The sequence below is a fragment of the Carassius auratus genome, chromosome 4 (assembly GCF_003368295.1).
Source record: "Carassius auratus strain Wakin chromosome 4, ASM336829v1, whole genome shotgun sequence".
NCBI classification, from domain to species: domain Eukaryota; kingdom Metazoa; phylum Chordata; class Actinopteri; order Cypriniformes; family Cyprinidae; genus Carassius; species Carassius auratus.
In genome coordinates this window covers 25,715,014-25,733,455 of record NC_039246.1, presented here as the reverse complement: position 1 = coordinate 25,733,455, position 18,442 = coordinate 25,715,014, and the positions used below count along the sequence as shown (strand labels likewise).

The 18,442-nt window shown below is 35.8% G+C and overlaps 2 protein-coding genes across 2 annotated transcripts; both read left to right on the top strand.

Annotated features, from left to right (window-relative positions):
- The first annotated feature begins 9,140 nt into the window (after positions 1–9,140).
- LOC113063969 (beta-2-microglobulin) lies at positions 9,141–10,790 on the top strand. The gene is made up of 4 exons (XM_026234443.1): positions 9,141–9,298; positions 9,773–10,045; positions 10,133–10,176; positions 10,305–10,790. The coding sequence occupies exons 1-3, from the start codon at positions 9,235–9,237 to the stop codon at positions 10,144–10,146; spliced, it is 351 nt and encodes a 116-aa protein (XP_026090228.1). The 5' UTR covers positions 9,141–9,234; the 3' UTR covers positions 10,147–10,176; positions 10,305–10,790.
- A 1,704-nt stretch (positions 10,791–12,494) lies between these two features.
- Positions 12,495–18,428, top strand: LOC113063960 (interleukin-1 receptor-associated kinase 3-like). The gene is made up of 13 exons (XM_026234434.1): positions 12,495–12,700; positions 13,033–13,215; positions 14,113–14,156; positions 14,370–14,436; positions 14,620–14,771; positions 15,237–15,301; positions 15,396–15,507; positions 15,595–15,713; positions 15,801–15,999; positions 16,191–16,253; positions 17,358–17,525; positions 17,601–18,054; positions 18,180–18,428. The coding sequence occupies exons 1-13, from the start codon at positions 12,586–12,588 to the stop codon at positions 18,305–18,307; spliced, it is 1,869 nt and encodes a 622-aa protein (XP_026090219.1). The 5' UTR covers positions 12,495–12,585; the 3' UTR covers positions 18,308–18,428.
- Positions 18,429–18,442: the final 14 nt, after the last annotated feature.

The following is an 18,442-nucleotide window of genomic DNA, read 5'->3' as shown; positions in this document are numbered from 1 at the left end:
TATATAAATATATATATTCATAGTTTTATTTTTGTGTGTTTTGGGGGGATTTTTTATATGACTGTACCTCTCTGTCTCTCAGTCACAAGTTAGGTAAGACTGGACAATTTGACTTGTTTTTTAAACGCTGTCTTACATTTATGCAATGTTTTGTAGTTTCTGCAGCTGTGGAGATGGAAAAATATCCCTAGGTGGTTACTCTCGGCTTTCTTCACTTGATATAACTTGTTTTCTAACAATTATGGCTGTTTCACTTAGTATTGCTGTTTGTGATTTCACTTAAAATTGCTTGCTTGTTTAAAAAAAAAAGGACAAAAAAGAAAACGTATTAGAAAAAAAATGTCCTCTTTATACGTATCCACCTCTTTATTTAGCACAATAAAAAAAGGTGCCTGTGACCATTGTTGTGTACGAAGTCAATATTACCACTGCATGCTTTATCTACATATGTTATTTGTGCCATTTTTACATTTATTTATATCCACAGAGACATATATTGCATTTAAGGTACTTTTCACTTCACAAAGTCCCATTCACACTGATGGTAAGCAAACAATGGTGTGCAAATAAGCAATTCAGTAGATTTCCAAGCATTTCTACTTTTATGCTGCATATATTCCCACAAATTATTAATTTGTTCTGTTGTTTTAGTAAATCATTGCCATGATGTACCAATTCATTCTCGTATTTTTAAAATGCAAAAAAAAAAAAAACTTCCATAGATTCATATGGGAAAAACATATTTATCATGGTTACAAATTGAGAATTTGTTTTCACAAATTAAGAATTAATTCCCTTATTCTATAATTTTTTTCTCTCATTTTAGTCAAATCCATTAGTTCTATCATTTTAGTCAATCATGGCCATGTACTAATTTGTACCCTCATTTTGATTTTACAAGGAACAAAATGATTTCTCTCTTTGAATATGAATGATATCTGTTCATTTTATCATTGAAAATCATATTTAATATCTTGCTATTAAAGGTCAAGTAGGGAGCCTTCCACTTTTGATCTTTATTCCTGGTGTTGCTGTAAAAAACAAAAAAGAAAAAAAGAAGAAGAAAAAACATACCAAACTACACCTTTTTATTAGGGACCCTAATTCCTTTCGTAACGCACATGTATAGGCTATGTAAACAAGCCCGCACTGAAGTGTCACAGGTCATTCCGGGCAGGACAGTGAAGCTGCACGTTTAGAAACAGTGAGGCCATGTATGGAGCTTTTAGGTACACAAAGTTACGGAATTTAGACGACTGCTTTTTTCCCCCCTTCTCCCTCCCCCTGTTCCTCTTCCATACACTCTCCCCCTCTTCCCAATTCCGAAACATCTCTTGAACTCCCGTTCTTTGGTGTACTCACGGGGGAGACGTAGCCCACCCTGGAGCCCCTGACCTCTGCTCTGCAGCAGACTCTGTGAATGGGCTGGCGGCCCCCACTTCAAAGCTTCGCCGTTCTGTGCGCTCTGACAGGGCGCCTCACTCAACCCCCCCCCCCCCCCCCCCTTTGCAACCACCCCACCTCACCTCACCTCGGCTGTTCGCCCCATCCACCACAGTACTGAGGATTTGGTTGTTAGTGCCAGCTCACATCATCAAGCTGCTCAGTAATTCCACCAGATTGACCCAAGTAGAGGGAGGGAGGAATGGGTGGAGAGGGAGTTCACTGCTACCACAACCATGTTCAGAGGTGGTCTTGCCACCTCTTCCTCTTTTCCGTGTAAAAAGGGTCTGCCTTTGTGTGAGAGAGAGGAGAGGGTGAGAGCGTTTCCCTCCTTTTTCCTGCTCTCTCATTAACAAACATCCAACTGTTCAGGGACAAGGCCTCGGACAAAACCCTGGTTCACTTGCACTGCAGAAAGATCTCACAACTCATTAAAAAAACTCATACTCATGGACTCCTCACATTTCTGGGGATCTCAGAAACGCAAGTGTCAATGGAAATGAAAACAAATCTAATTTGTGCATTCCCATTTGCCCCAGTAGCAGTTTTATGACTTTACAAAAGAAGAAACTAAAATTGAAAGATTGATAACCGTGGTCAGAAGAGAGAAAGATGTCAGCTTTGCCATCACTCCTTCAGTTTTTAGAAACACGCAGCAGTGTTAAGCAGTTTGATTTTTTTGTAATGTAAACCAAGCAAGTAATAAATCACCAAGTGTAGTTTTAAAAATCTAAAAATACCAATTAAAGGCGAAAATGTGCTTCCCCTTCGGTTTGGCGCCATTTCTGGCATAGGCTTAGTAGCCTAAATAGAAACGATTGTAGCCTATTGTGCACGTGATTAATGTCATCTCCCGCTGTTTTTAAAACCAGTTTCCCATGTAAACGAATTTCTCTTGAACGATGCGACTCGTTTATCTTCGTTTTTAGGGTGTCGTGCATTAAGGGCTGCGATTTTAATGCGCATCGTATCAAGAAGATAGTGATTTTAAAATGCGTCTTGCACTCCGTCTCGCGATTTTAAACGCAAGCCCGCCATATGTCTGAACCGCTCACGCTCTCTTTTCTTATTCTTTCTCTCTTTACATAATTTAACATAATTGTTCGTTTCTTGTATCTTCCACACTAAAGGATGTCCGTCCAGTCTGCTGAGCAAATAAAACACACTTCCTGTCGTCTCTTGTGTGTCTTGGTGCAGCTGTTGTATTCCTGGCGCAGACTCGGCTATCCGCTTCAGATCCTTTTAAATCCCATTTCATGCTTTTCCATATAATCCTTACACCCAGATATCACATTATAATCTTATGTATAAGCCTTTTCAAATATTAGCATATTTTCCATATACGCCTTGTAATTGTTTACAAGTGTAAACGAGTAGCTGACATGACATTTTAAACAATGGCCTGCAGTGTGATGTGATACTCCATCTTAAACTATATTAAACGACCTGTTTCTAATTCGTAATTATTATACTGTACATGCAATTTATATGACCTCACTAATAGTGCAGCCATATGGAATATTAGTCATTTTAAACATTGTTTTTGTCTCTCTGCAGGAACATATCAAATTTGGTTTGTAACCACCATTGAAACATTTTGTATGACTATTTAATATATGGAATATTTTATTTATTCACAAACGGACAGTAGTGAAGTTGTTTTACTAGTAGTTGTACTTTTTTCTATGTTTTTCTTTAGAAAGCTTTACTTCACAACATTCCAAAGCTAAATATTGTACTTTTTTCTGCATATTAAATATAATTTAATACTTAATTACATTAGAAATGTATTCCTTTCTTACTTTGACTCAAGTAAAAGTAATTCAAAGATTTACTTGAGTACAAGGAAGTACACAATTTTTAATGTTCTTAAGAATTAAAGGTAAAACAAACTACTTTTATTTATGAAATGTAGTGCAGTAAAAATTATGAAATTATGATTGGAATGAAATCATGTTTTCCAAAGAAAATCACTCTGATAAACTTAAATTTTATTAAGTAAAATACTTCACTACTGTCCACCTCTGAATGTATTATAAAAGTCACAAAATAGAATGTATATAATACAAAGAAGGGGAAAATTATGATTTATGGATATTATAAATTTGTTATAATAACTATTAAAAAATATTGTAAATAGTGCTTTAAGTATATGTCCACCCAAGTTTTACAGTGAAGAACCTTCAGGCAGAAAGAAGGTGTACTTAGATGATGTTCTTGGTTCATTGATTGTTCATGAAGTGCAATTCAGGGTCTTTCTGAGTGTTCAATTGGCATATCTGATCCATCCCAGCACATTTGGATCACCTTGGCCTCATTCAAGCCTTCATAGATCAAAACAGCCAAAATCAAGGTGAGTCAGCAGCACATTTGTACTCTACAGTGGTGAGATGTCTGAATGGCCCTTCAACACACGATCCTCCTCCATTCAGAAGTGTCTGTTTATAGGAATGAGTCACACTGGCCATCAGAACTTCAGGCTGTGTAATCCTGCCTGCTTCCTTCTGAATATGGAGCGGATGTGACCGTGTCTGGTTTCCCCCAGTCTGTGTGTGTCAGAGGCCGGTCGTCGCTGAATCTGGGCCGGAGCTCAGCGTGAGCTGTGTTCAAGGTGGGCGTGTGTTTTTCTGGGTTCCAGAGCCAGAGTGTGAAGAGGTGGAAGTATGGATGGGATGAATGGAATGAGTGGGTGGCTGTGGGTTTGTGTGTGTGGGTGTCATTCCAAGTGAGACAACTGTATGTTTGGGTTTGGGACCTCTCGAAGCTGAGTATGTTTGTGGCTGTGAGTGTGTGTGAGCACATTTCCATGTCTGTATTATGAAACAGTAAAATAGGGCATTAGGCTCCAAAACCTAAATGTGTTTGTATTTGTGTATTCACAATGGCACAACATTACATAATCTAAGTACAGGTTACATACACGCATATATATATATGTGTGTGTGTGTGTAAAATATATTATTATTATTATTATATATATATGTGTATATATATAAAATATTATTATTATATAATATATACAAAAATTTAATTTTTAATTTGATTATACATATATATATATATATATATATATATATATATATATATATATATATATATATATATATATATATATATATATGTGTGTGTGTGTGTGTGTGTGTGTGTGTGTGTGTGTGTGTGTGTGTGTGTGTGTAAGATTATAACTTTTGCTTTAAAAATTTTTACACACACTAAAGAAAAAAATGCATAGTAAATTAAGACATAGTTTAGTTTTTGTACTTTTAATGTTTTTTTTTATAAAATCATATATTATTCAGTGTATAATTGTGGTATTTTATCATGATTTTATTATTGTTACTGTTACTATTTTTAGAATGTATTATTTAATTTACTATTTATTAATTACTGTACTTAAAAAAATAGGATTTTTTTATTTATCATTTATTTAAAAGAAAATGTATTACATTTATTTTTTTTCAACAGGTGACGCTTATTTAATGAATAATGTACAATAAGTCAGGGGTCTCCTAATATCCAGAAGGGGTTTATTTTGCAATAATGACCGGCTGACTGAATGCTACCCTGCTAATTACACAGTTAATTATACAGCTAAATACCAAATAAGTAAATAAATGCATATAAAATAGTGATTTAAGATGAAATTATTTTAAGAAAAAGAGTGTAAAATAATATAAATGACATGAAACTATAGGAGATAAATAAATGGTTAACTTCTCGCTATATAAAAATATAGACTGTGGTAGCTATTGATCAGAATAAAGTATTCTGGAATAGTTCTATCATAATTTGAAAGACTGAAACACAAACCTTTTCAGTCCAACCTCAGTGTGTCATTTATGTGTAAGCCCATTAAACTGGCTTTTTAACTCTACTATATAAATATGAGAATGATTTTCCATCTTTCATGTGCATTTATGGATGGTTTTCAAGCAGTGAGTGCTACTTGGTGCACCAGGCTGTATGAATATGTGTTTGTTTACGCTGTGTGACTGATGGGTGTTTGTGCACTTCTGTTTGAGGGTGTGTCTGACCCGGGTGTCATGCTGTCACTGACTCACGCCGGCGGTCCTGACTCATCCCGCGGTCACTAGCGCCGTGAGCTCGTGTGCCGCTCCGCACAATCCGGCCACACTCGCACAGTCATCGAGGAAAGATTTCCCTTCCCTCCTCTCCCTCTTTCTTTCTTGTTCTTGGTCTCTGTGACTCATCTTGGTTTCATTTTGCCACCCCCCTCCACCCGCCACCCAACTCGCCTCCATTACCGCCTCCTCCCTCAATGGGTCTATCTCGCTTTTCACTCGCCTGTCTCATTCCTTCGCTCCCTCTCTTTCCCTTTCCTTCCTGGCTCTGTAAATGACCTCATTTTAATGAAGCACAGTCTTGGCGGGGAGACCAAACCGCATGGCTGGAACCTCCCTCCCTCCATCTCTCTAAACCACCCTGCACTCCAGAATCTGGCTTTCATTCCCAATGCTAATAGAACCGACCGGGAAGTCTGGGAATTCTAGAGTAACTCCAAGAATTCCACGACAAATGTTTGATGGCATTCCATCACTTATGGCAACAACACCGCATGTAATAAAACTACTTTCCAAGGCTCTAGCTGCAACATTGTCCCATAAACTAGGAGAAGATTTACACAGACTGAGGATGAAAATCTTATTTAAACAACATAGGTTTCAGAATTTGGAACCTTTAAAGCAAGGAATTGTGAAATGAAGATATATTTAAAACACATTAAGCACATTTGTGACACCTACGCTCTTCTTTATTCTTATGCATTAATGGATCCATGAAGAACATATATGGAAACTTTGCACAACCATTGCACAAAAAGGTTTTTATAGTGGAATACATTTCTTCAGATTATTCAAATATTCTTCACACTAAGAAAAATGATTCTTTTAAGAACTGTTCAGTGAAAGTTTGGTTATTCTGTTACATCTTTTTTTTTTTTTTACTTTTTTGTGGCTCTTGCAGCAATATTGTACCACAAACTAGATGACAATGTCCGCTGGTGGTGTCCAGAATCTGAGAATGAAAAATTTAGGATTCTAAACCTGCATTCTTACATTTCTTTATTGGCATTGATAGTTCCACAAAGAAAATGTAACATCCATGCAACCTTTTCATTGCACAAAAAGTGCTTTACAATATAAAAATATTCTTCACACTACAAAAAAATGGTTCTTTCATTGGGGATCCCAAAATAGTTATTCTATTACATCACTAAAAAACCTAGACAACTTTTTTTTTTTTTTGCATTGAAAATAACAATTTTTACACTCTGTTGTGAGTGCAAAGTGTAAAATCCCTCCTATAAAGCCTGATGGTTTTGTTATGGTCTCTGTCTGCAGCCTTTATGAGGTTGTGAACGCTACCACATGCTTGCGCAGCCGTCCCAGTCGGCTACACCGCAAACTCTCAAGATTTGTGGCACGCTCTAGATTAAAGACATGAAAAATGAGACAGGTGGAAAACGAGTCAAAACAAGGTGGTGTTACGTTTGGGTGAACGTCTATCTAAGCAGAGAGCCTTGACTTCCTCTGTTTGACATTAACTGAAGGCTGCTAATTGATCTTCAATTACAATTTAACATCATAGGAACATTACCTGAACACTGGATGAAAAAAAATATTTCTTTCTTTTGATATTTATCATTAGGTGTCGCATGACCAAGTCAGCCATTAGATTTTATAGCATATGATGAGCTTGTTTTTAAGTTCTGGTGGTTCAAATCATATAAAGTTTGTGATACTATGACATAAATCAGAGTTATGTTCAGTATTTGGTCCAAACCTCAAACTTAGTTTTGACTGCCTGGCTGGAGATTTAATTCTGTAAACGATTTTAGTTTCACCTTCAATACTGGTACAATGCTGACAGCTAGTGGGAAAAGCGTGCCATTGCAGGCTACCCTAATATTTTTAGTTCTACAAAAGTACCAGACAATCCCATAAAAAAAAAAAATTCCATCACCAGATGACGTTTGTTTATAGTTATTCGGTTTATCGGTTTAGATATAGAGGATATAATTGGTAATAGTCATTGGTCTCGAGATTTACTTCCGTATATGTACAATTAAAAAAATTCCAAACTCTATCACATGATTTCCCGTAGATCTTGATTGAGCCTACTTTCGCTTTTATTTTACAGTGGCCACAAATGTATTTACAGACTAAAGCCATTTCACTGCATTAGACAAGAGGCTATAAAACCAATTGGCAAGTTCGCACAGGTGTTTTTTTTTTTTTTTTTTGGTACTAGCGACCATACAATATAATGGAGTAAGTATAGTTCATCAAATCAATAATGAATATGTGAAGTTTAATAAAGCTTAACAAGTAAGACACTTGTGAGATTTTTCTTCAACATTCAAAATTAAACATTATTTACAAAGCTCACAAGTAATTTGAAATGTGCCCAGGCTGGTAAATCTGCTTTGGTTGCATTCAAATATGCAAACAAACCAATGCGCAGGGAAACGTCGAAAGCTCTTCCAAAGCAGACAGCACCTAAAGTGGATAAAGTAGAGCGTTACACATTTTTCCCAGCAGTTTAATACATTGGATGACAGACCTACACAAAGCATGGTGTCATAATATTGTGCTTAGTATCCATAGAGACTGAGATGAAGAATGTAGTGGCAGGGAATCTGGCATCCAGGCCAAGCCACAATTCATATGTGTTTCTTTATTGCTTTGACTCACCGCCTTATTCCATATAAACCAAACGCCTGAGGAACAGGGATAACTTTAAGGTTCCTATGGCTGATGCTTTATTTAGCTCTTCATATTTTTTTCCAGCCTTAGATTTACATATTTGGGCATTCAGTTTATACTGTGCCCTAAAGAGAAACTGATATTTTTTAAAAAATTAGAAACCAACCACGAGTAACACATTCAGTTAAATTTAAAGACTGAATTAGCATTTTCTTATAATCCATTACCCTTTTTAAAGGCATCTGGGGCTCTTGTATAATCTGTTAACATCCATAATATATTCTATACAAATAGCCTACTATTTTTAAAACTTCAAATATACCATTGTCACTCGATTTTGTAATTTACATTTATTAAAGTGAAAATGTTAAGTTAAAATATTTTTTCAAGAATAGCACAATGCTATTTACCACCGTTCACTAAGACTGAGATATATTAGCCTATTTACAAGTTGCTTTACTATTATGGTAATGTTACATTAATGTTCAATTCTCCTTTGTTAACATTAAGTAACTAGGGTAAAATTTACTAATGCATTATAAGTTATTATAAGTTATTTAATAGACCTGAGCTGACATGAACTAGTTGTATGTTTAATAAGACGAATAATAATAAATACTGTAACAAATGTATTACTCTTTGTTTATGTTTATGTATTAACTGATGTTAACTGGTGGGTCCTTATAGTAAAGTGTCCCCACTTTTATAAATATTGTTTTCTTTTAGTATACTTTTGGCAATGTCAGTTTGCATAATGGTGGGTTGGGTTATGTTTTTATGATGGCAAAGACGAGGGAGGAGTCTTATTATTGTTTAGGTAAGTTAGGGTATTTCCAAAGGACTGTTTCCCACCAGACCAATGCCACAGTCTGTATAACCTCCCTAGATCAAATCCACCTAGTAACAATCTGTAGCAGTTTTGCTGTTGGCTGCCTGTTATTTTGAAGGCTGGGCTTGTGTCTGTAGTGTCGTTTAAGGTTACTGCTCGTTTACTTTCGATATTAACCGATTTGGACCTGATAGCTGAAGCATACTGATTTTGGTGCTCGCAACTAAATCAACAAACATGAGGGCAGTCATCACTGTCGCCCTGTTCTGTATGCTGTACATCACTGTCCAAGCTAAAACATGTAAGTATTTCACATTGAATATGTAGGCCTAAATATATATCATGTTCTTTGTTTGTTTATTGTGTTGTGTTACTCTGTTGATTGTTTCGGATATAAGAGTCATTTCCCACAGGAGTTATCTAAGTACATAAATTCAAATATTATGTATGTATCTATCTATATAATAGTCAAATGATTTAATCAATATTTTTAAGTGATGTTTCCTAGCATCGACAGTTTTAAAACAGTGCGTCATGGCACTTAAAGTGGTTTAATTAGAATTTAGGTCATCGAAATTGATTGCATTACCTGTTTACGGCATGCAAGTGAGGAGAAATTCATGAAACAGAAAATATTTCCCTGACAGTTTCCTTTTTCTAGAGTCAAAAAATGTGGAAGACAAATTTTTATTTGGTGATTTACGTTTATCATATTTACCATAATATTTATTTCCACGTTATGTTTGTAAACTAATATTTTAAATTCTAATTTCAGCCAGTCCCAAGGTTCAGGTGTACAGCCATTATCCTGGAGAGTATGGAAAGGAGAACACCCTAATCTGCCACGTGAGTGGCTTCCACCCTCCAGATATCACCATTGACCTGCTGAAGGATGGTGAAGTTCTTTCTAACACGCAGCAAACTGACCTGGCCTTCGAAAAGGGCTGGCAGTTTCACCTCACCAAGAGCGTCTCCTTCAAACCAGAGAGAGGAGAAAAGTATATCTGCAGAGTTCGACACATGACCAACACAAATAGCTATTCATGGGGTGAGTGTAATGTTTCTGTTTCTAGAAGATACCTTGTGGTTTGACATTGCATTTTTATTGAACATATAATGTTTTATTTTTCTGCAGAGCCCAACATGTAAACTAAAACAGTCAAAGCCGGACAAAGGACAGTAAGTGTTACCTTGTTTATTATTATTGGAAAAAATAGAGCCAAAAGACTTTTCTACCATTAAAATGTGGCATTTTCGGCAATTGTAAAAATGATTAAAGGTCTGTTTCTTTTCTTTTCTTTTCTTAGGTTAACTTCTCATGTTTTGGACTTTTCCATCATTTATGCTACAGAAACCAAAAATATCCTACTGTTCCAATTTTACAAACCCGATGTCTCTCAAGATGCACTATTCACACAAATATCTTTGCAACTTCCGCAATTCATCAATTTTTTGCTTTTCCTTTTCCATGAGAGCATGGCATAATTTAACCAAAGTAGCCGCTACATGTTTTGGATCATTATCTGGGTTCTTTTCACTGCTTCATTCCTCTCCGCATGTGTAAATCCTGTGTAGTACGAGCGGTAGTAGTTAGGCGATTGTATATGTAAAATAATTGACAATGTTTATGCCTATCTTTGGGCTTTATTTTGTAATTAAATACAAATAACACAATCAAATCTCTCTTGAAAGAGTTGGAAACCAGGTTTTTAATGAATGATTCAATTTGACAATGTTTCAGAGAAAATGTAATTAGTAAGTGGTAAAAATAAAATTTTGAAAACCTATTGAAACAGTTGTGTTTATTGTTTCAAATAGTCTGGCTGTACTTCGAAGTTAAATTAACATTATAGCAGGTTTCAGTTACTTGCCATGTATGTCTGCCTAGCAACTGAGCAACCCAAGCTGGTGATTAGAATAAGAAACAGTAGACATGTAATAGTTTGCTTTCTAAGAGGCTTTTAAAAAGGTAAAATCCTCAAAGTTTTTCTATATTTTATCTACAAGCAGACTGCCTCGCTCTGAGATACAGTCACATGACTTCCTGGAAAACTGTGACTGTGTGGCAAACCTCTGATCCTCAAGCGCATGAGCACAACTGACGTCATGTAGTCATATTAATAATTTGATCAAGCTATAATTTTGTGAATCATACTGCTGAAAATCACCAGCTTTCGTCATTTCAGAGACATTTAATCATTAAATATGCATGTGTTTTAATATCTAGCTTAAGTGAATGGCCTTTATTGATTCAAAGTTGCAGATTGTCTGAATGCACTGTATGAAAAATTAAAATTAAAATGTATTCATTTTTAGGGCTGGGCAAGTTGATGCGTTATATTAACCAGGCTTTGGGGGTTAAGATTCCCAACTGTGAGCACACCCTAATTATCAAGTGCTGTCCTGTGATCGTGCAGGTCTCTAATAGGAAGGTGTCTGTTATAATGTTATGATCGAGGCTCTGGACTCTGAGCATAACTTGTTTTTCTATAACAAACTATAAAATATTTTCTGTATAAACATTTATGTCCTGGCAGTGTAGTAACTAACTCGTTATATATTTAATTTAATTACATTACTGTTTTTACAAGAAATATTTTAACTGCTACTCTGTAAAAGCAATGCTGCTGTAAAGAAAGCACCTTATTTCTTTAAAGTGTTTGCAAACCAATTGTTATTGCACTTTTGCTCACATAGCAATACTTTTAGATGAAAAAAGTGCACAATAAACTACTTTTGAATGCATTTTGTGCATAACAATGCGATTAATCTCAGACAATCATTCGATTAATCGCAAAAAAAAAAAAAAAAAAATTAATTGTTGCCCAGTACTAATTATTTTGTTTAGAAAACCGGTCAATCATAGCCCTAGGCAGAGTTTGTCAAACTAAAACATTAATAACATGTCTTTAAAAAGGAGGCCTATGATGCATTAACAGTTTCAACTATTTCTGTTTCATTTAAGCTAGACCACCACTTAATTTTCACCAATTCTTTAAATTGAAATTCTCCTCCCTCTCTATTGTAGAGCTGGATATGAACTTTATCTCTGATTATGATAAGAAGTTTTAAGACCTTCACAACATTTTTTAATAGTTTATGTGAGTATCAATCATCGACTGTATCAATTGTATCAAAAGTGTCTTCTCGTATAAATTGCTTTTTTTTTTTTACATATTTTATTTTTACCTGTATATATAAGCTAATTATTTTATGATTGCCTTTATTTTACTGTCAACTGTTATATAAATTCATCATAGCTTATACAAATGTATAATAAAATAGTGCAATAACCATTATTATCATTATATAAATATATTATGTATTAATTATTTGCCAGAGTTAATTGATGGATTGTTGAGTGTGTTTTGTTTTGTTTTTATGGGTTGTCGCCTTTCTCACACGAGGAAATATTGAGTTGAGCGTAATAGTAAAATTATTAGAGGAAGTAGGTGGGGTTTGGGGGTTTCCGTGTTGTAGCAAGAAGCGTCAACACAAGAGAGCACTAAAGAGTTATTAGTCCGACAGGACGGGAACATCTCAGTCTAGTCAAACTTCACACACCTGTATCGTCAAGACTAGCGTATCATGTCAAATAAAATAGACACGTCGACGTTCCTCTTCGACGTCCCGCCGGTGCTGATGGGGTCTTTCTGTAGACTGATGGACAGCGGGGTCGACGGTCTGGGGTGGAGAGCTTTAGGTAAAAAAACAAAACGCACTTTACCGTTATAACTTCGTACGACCGTTACCTGTAACTATGAGGTTCAACTATGGCTTACTTATCAATAACTCTGTATTTATTAAATGTGTAAATGTGTCGATATTAAATAGCCCATGGACAATATTAATTCTGGTAATATAACTGGTAATCAGTTGTTCCTGCCAGTGCTAGTTGGCTGAGTGCAGCAAAGGTTGGCTTTCAAATTGATCAGCTTGGACCAACTAGAAATCCAGGCAGTTTAAGCCAGATGTTTTCAAAGGAGAATTTCTTTTTGTTTTTCAACTGTCTCATCACCGTTTGATTGCTCACAGCTACTCACATCCTTCCCAGTCAGCTGGAAGTGAGAGGCATTGAAATGTATGTGGCTGCTGGGAAAAGTCCAAGCCAAGAGCTCATGTGGTTGTGGGCCCAGCAGAATAAAACTGTAGGGGATCTGCTGAAGGTTCTGGATGAGATGGGGCACGCTCGAGCCAGGAGTCTTTTCCAATCACAAGGTAACAACTTCATCGTAAGACTCTAATTCTGCGAAAATGTCTAGTACCATGCTAACTGTTATCTATGCCAAAATAGCTACACTAGTTATTGTAGACAGTAATTTGCAAATAAATAAATAAAAATTAAAAATTACAAAATTATTGTTTTATTAGTAGTGGTTACTAAGTAACTACACTATAAAAAAATAGAAATAAAAAAAACTTAAAATAATTTATTACCTTGCTGACTGAATGTCAACTAAAATATCCAAGTTGTCACTTACCAAGTTGTTTTTTTACAGGTGGAAACTATTGTAAGGGCTGTTTACATTTTACTGCTTCCTTTTAGCTTCCTCTTTTAAGTAAAAAAAGAAAGAAAGTGATGTGACATTCAGCCAAGTATGGTGACCCATACTCAGAATTCGTGCTCTGCATTTGACCCATCCAAAGAGCACACACACACAGCAGTGAACACACACAGCAGTGAACACACACAGCAGTGAACACACACCCGGAGCAGTGGGCAGCCATTTATGCTGCGGCGCCCAGGGAGCAGTGGTGTTATTGCCCGCTCGAGACTCGAACCCACAACACTAGAATTAGGAGTCAAACTCTTTAACCACTAGGCTATGACTTTTAAGTAATAGAAGCTACAGTATCTATACCATATAGCAATATTATAAAGTAAATTGTAATTTAAAGAGGAACCTGACAAACCTAAATATGACGTGTACTAGGAAAACAAAACATGATCTAAATAACTAAGCTGTGCATGTAAATCACAGTACAGTTCTAACAATCCTATCACCCGCAAAACCACAATTAATTGGCACACAGCCTTTAATGAAACTGCTAGTGATAATGCTACAAAATCACTGTATAACGAACCTTAACCAAACATATTTAATTCTTTTCTAGACTCCTACATGCTGAAGTCATCCTCGCCCAATCTCTTTTCCACGGTAATGTCTGATTTTGAATCTTATCAACCTACAGATTTTTAAAGTAGATACTGGTCAGATGCTTGACTTGGTTCTGGTTTAGGTGTGTTAGAATAAAAAAAAAGTGCAGTCGCCAAGTCAGCAGTTGTGGTTTTACTTATTTAGTCACATTATGTTTGGATATTATGTTTTCACATTCACCCTGTATGTTGCATTTTTCATTTTTTTAATCAGCCTATGCCAAACACTGAGGGTTCCTGTCAAATCTCACCTCTTAACCCAGAGTCTGTGTCTGTAAAAGGTAATTTGTACAAGTGCATTTAAAATTGACCTTCACTGTGTTTGCGTCATTAAGCATAATTGTACGTGTGACTGTATTCAGTACTTACTGTAGCTGTCTTTATAGATATTATCTGGAAATTTTCATTTCTACTTTGAGTGGTTTCATAAGGATATGAGATTAAATCTTATTTGTCCTTCTCAGATGAAAACCCGAAGTATTTTATCACATATTCTGACGTCTTAGCGGGAACGAGACATTTTCACCAGGACTTAAAAATCAGAGCAAGTGCATTCGCTGAGGTCTACTGCGGAAAATGGGGAAACAGGTCTTTTGCTGCGAAAGTTTTTAAACAGGTCATGGTCTATTAATATCTCACAACGTTACGCAAATCATTATTATTATTATTATTTTTTTTTTTTTACAAATAGTGCACAGAGCAAGTACCGAACTAGTGTTAAATGTCACATACCTTTTTTTTTTTTTTACATTAATAGGCCATTCGAATTTACCATTATTATTGTGTGTTGTGTATTATTATTAAATTAATCTGCCCCTCTATTATTATGTTCATCTTTCATTCTATTGTATGTTCTTTTCTGGCAATTGTTCTATATTAATAATAAAATAACATAATAAAATACCAGAACATACTACTACTACTGATGTACAAATTATTTAATTAATTGCTGGAAATTAATTTACTACAGAAAATGGGGAAACATGTTTTGCTTTGAAAGGTTTTCTACAGGTCTTAACTAATAAATATCCGATTTCACATACATATATTATGCTGATCACATTTTGTATTATTTTAACAGGGAAACAAAGCTAATTGGAAGGCACTGTGGGAAAAATTCACCAAAGAAATTGAAGTTCTACAACTGTAGGTTCAGTAAATGGTTGCTTGATTATATTCCAATGACTTTTCAAATGGTGTTTATCTTTTTTTTTCATGAATCTCATTTTTGTTTGCTTAGCTACCAGCATCCTAATATCTTGGAGTTATGGGGCAGCTTTTCAGAAGCAGATCGCTTCTGTTTAGTGTATCCGTACCTTCATAACGGATCGCTGTTCCATAGGCTTCATGAGGTAAATCATCTGCTAGTAAACTGTAACATGTTTCATCATAGCAGTCTAAAGTTGAAGATCTCATAGTGTTTACTACTCTTGTGACAGGAAGTTCAGAGGCCTCTATCATGGCAGGAAAGGCTGAACATCATCGAAGGCACCGCAAAGGCAGTCAACCATCTACACACAGCACAACCTTGCATGGTTATTTGTGGAAACATCACGAGGTGTGAATGTGAAGTCATAGCTGCAGCGTCTAGATGTCCAGTGAAGATGATGCTTTGAAATGAGCTTGTTTTGTGTTGTGTTCACAGTTCAAACATACTCTTGGATGAGCACTTGCAGCCCAAATTATCAGATTTCGGGTTAGCTCGTCTCAGACCCCATTCTGTCGACCTGAGCTGCACTATTGTCATGGATACAGCCTCTCATAGTAACCTTGGCTATCTCCCAGAGGAGTACATCCGTGATGGCAAGCTGTCAGTCAAACTTGACGTGTACAGCATTGGCATGGTGAGCGCAGCATCCTGTTAAAAAAATTATATCCGGAGCCAGATAATATTTGAACAAATTAAGATTTATGTCTACATTTTAAGGCTAGTGATGCAGCTGCAGAATACTGGCCATTAACATTTCTTTCTCATTTATTACTGGCCTGTCATGACTTGTCCAATTTCTTTAAAATAAACCTTTTATGTTTGTAGGTTATATTAGAGACATGTACTGGACAAAAGGTGAAACAAGAGTCAGGAAAAAGCCTGTTTTTGGTAAGAACCTACTTGAGGAATAAATAAAAAAATACTTGCCAAAACAATACAAACATATCATATCATTAAAGTGTTCATATAAATAAAATGAATTTTACAAATATCTGACCCTAATATATATATATATATATATATATATATATACACACACACACACACACACACACACACACACACACACACACTAACACACACAGAAGAAACTTGGGCACCAAATCAGCATATAAGCATGATTGACAGATCATGTGACACTGAAGACTGAAGTAATGATCATAGAAATAAGTGACATTTTAAAATCTATTAAAATGAAAATTATTACTACTACCTTTTTTAATTTTAAATTAATTTTTTTAATTGTAATATTAGTTAATGATCAATATTACCATTACTATTGTCATTACATTTTATGTGTATACTTTATTATTTAATTACTTTTTTTTTTTTTTTACATTTTTTGTTTTTTGTTTAAGTCTTTTGATACTGTTAATACTTTAAATTAAAGTGATAGTTCACCCAAGACAATTATGTTATTAATTACTCACCCTGATGTTGTTTCAACCCATAAGACCTATGTTCATCTTCAGAACAAAAATTAAGATATTTCTGATAAAACCAGAGAGATTTCTGACCCTGCATAGACAGCAATGCAACTACCACGTTCAAGAACCAGAAAGGTAGTAAAGACATCTTTAAAATAGTCGTGGTACTGTCATGAACGTGTTCACTGCCACTTTACTGGCACGGAAGAGAAGAAATTGTTGGAAAAATATTTTTTTGTTTGTTTTCTTTGTGCACAAAAAGTGTTCTTGTAGCTTCATAACAACCTCTGAGGTTAAATGGATTATTTTAACAATGTCTTTGCTACCTTTCTGCGTCTTGAATGTGGTAGTTGCATTGCTGTCTGTGCAGGGTCAGAAAGCTGTCGGATTTCATCCAAAATATCTTAATTTGTGTTCCGAAGATGAACAAAGGTCTTGTGGGTTTGGAACGACATGATGATGAGTAATAAATGACAGAATTTTCATTTTTGAGTGAACTATCCCTTGAATGTAATTTATAACACAACTTTGCCTTTCACTATTTAATGCCATTGCATTTCTTTAGAGAGATGTACTGCATTCAGAGTTTGAGGAAAAAGGCTCTGTGGATGCCTGTCTGCGGTTCTTAGATCCCAAAGTTGAGCACTGGCCTGCTGCTGTGGCTCTTTGTCTGCTCCGAATCGGATTAGAGTGCACCGGCAGCAAAATGCGAGTCAGGCCGAGCATGGAAACGGTTTGTAAATATTCTCATTTATGCAAACATGTACATATATGAACATAATATAAACTTTATTTTATTCCTCTTCAGGTGCTTCAGAGACTTAGCCAACTTCTTCCCATGCCTGCACTGCCTGAGGACCAGCCGCACACTCTAGATGATACAATCCCTCTTCAACAGCCATACAATGGTCGCAGTCCACATCTAAACTTCCCCATTGAAGCTGATGAAATGTACAGCCCACCGGAGAAACCGCAGCCTCACAGAGTTCCCAATCCTGCAGAGCCCTGCGAGTGCAGCCAGTCGGAGGTCACCTTCTTGAGTGTTGGAGGTCATGACTTGTCGCATTCCCTCAGGGAATGTCTTCAGGAAAATGATAGAGTGGTGTCAGCATCACAAAGTCTGCAGTCAGACTCTGCAGCTTGCCTGGACTTATACGGGAGCTGGCCTGTGGAGTGCAGCTGTAGCACTGGAACCGAAGCGCAGGGGTGTGAGGACTGCTGTGCCAATGGCTTCAGTCAGTCTATTTTATACATAACTTTAGGCAAGTAGAGTCCAGGGAGCATTCACAGAGAAATCTGTCTAGGAAGTGTCAAACGTCTTTGTTAGTACAAACTAAATTATGTTCAAGCAGGTTCGGAAGTAATATCCAGTATTTTTCTTTTTCAGATGATGATGCCCAGCCCTCGCAGAATGTCATCACAAATCCAGCAAAAGAGAAAATAAGGAATAAAATACATCTGTACAACCAGGGGTTAATAAAAACCGAAGAGCTTCTTTCACTAAAATCAGAGTGATCCAGCAATAGGTTGTATATCTTCACAAAAAAACGAACTCTGGGATTTTTATCTGGGATATCATTTTATTTGAATGGTTTTGTTTTTTCTGCTTTAAAAAATATGTAAAGATATTTTAATAGTATTTTTATATTT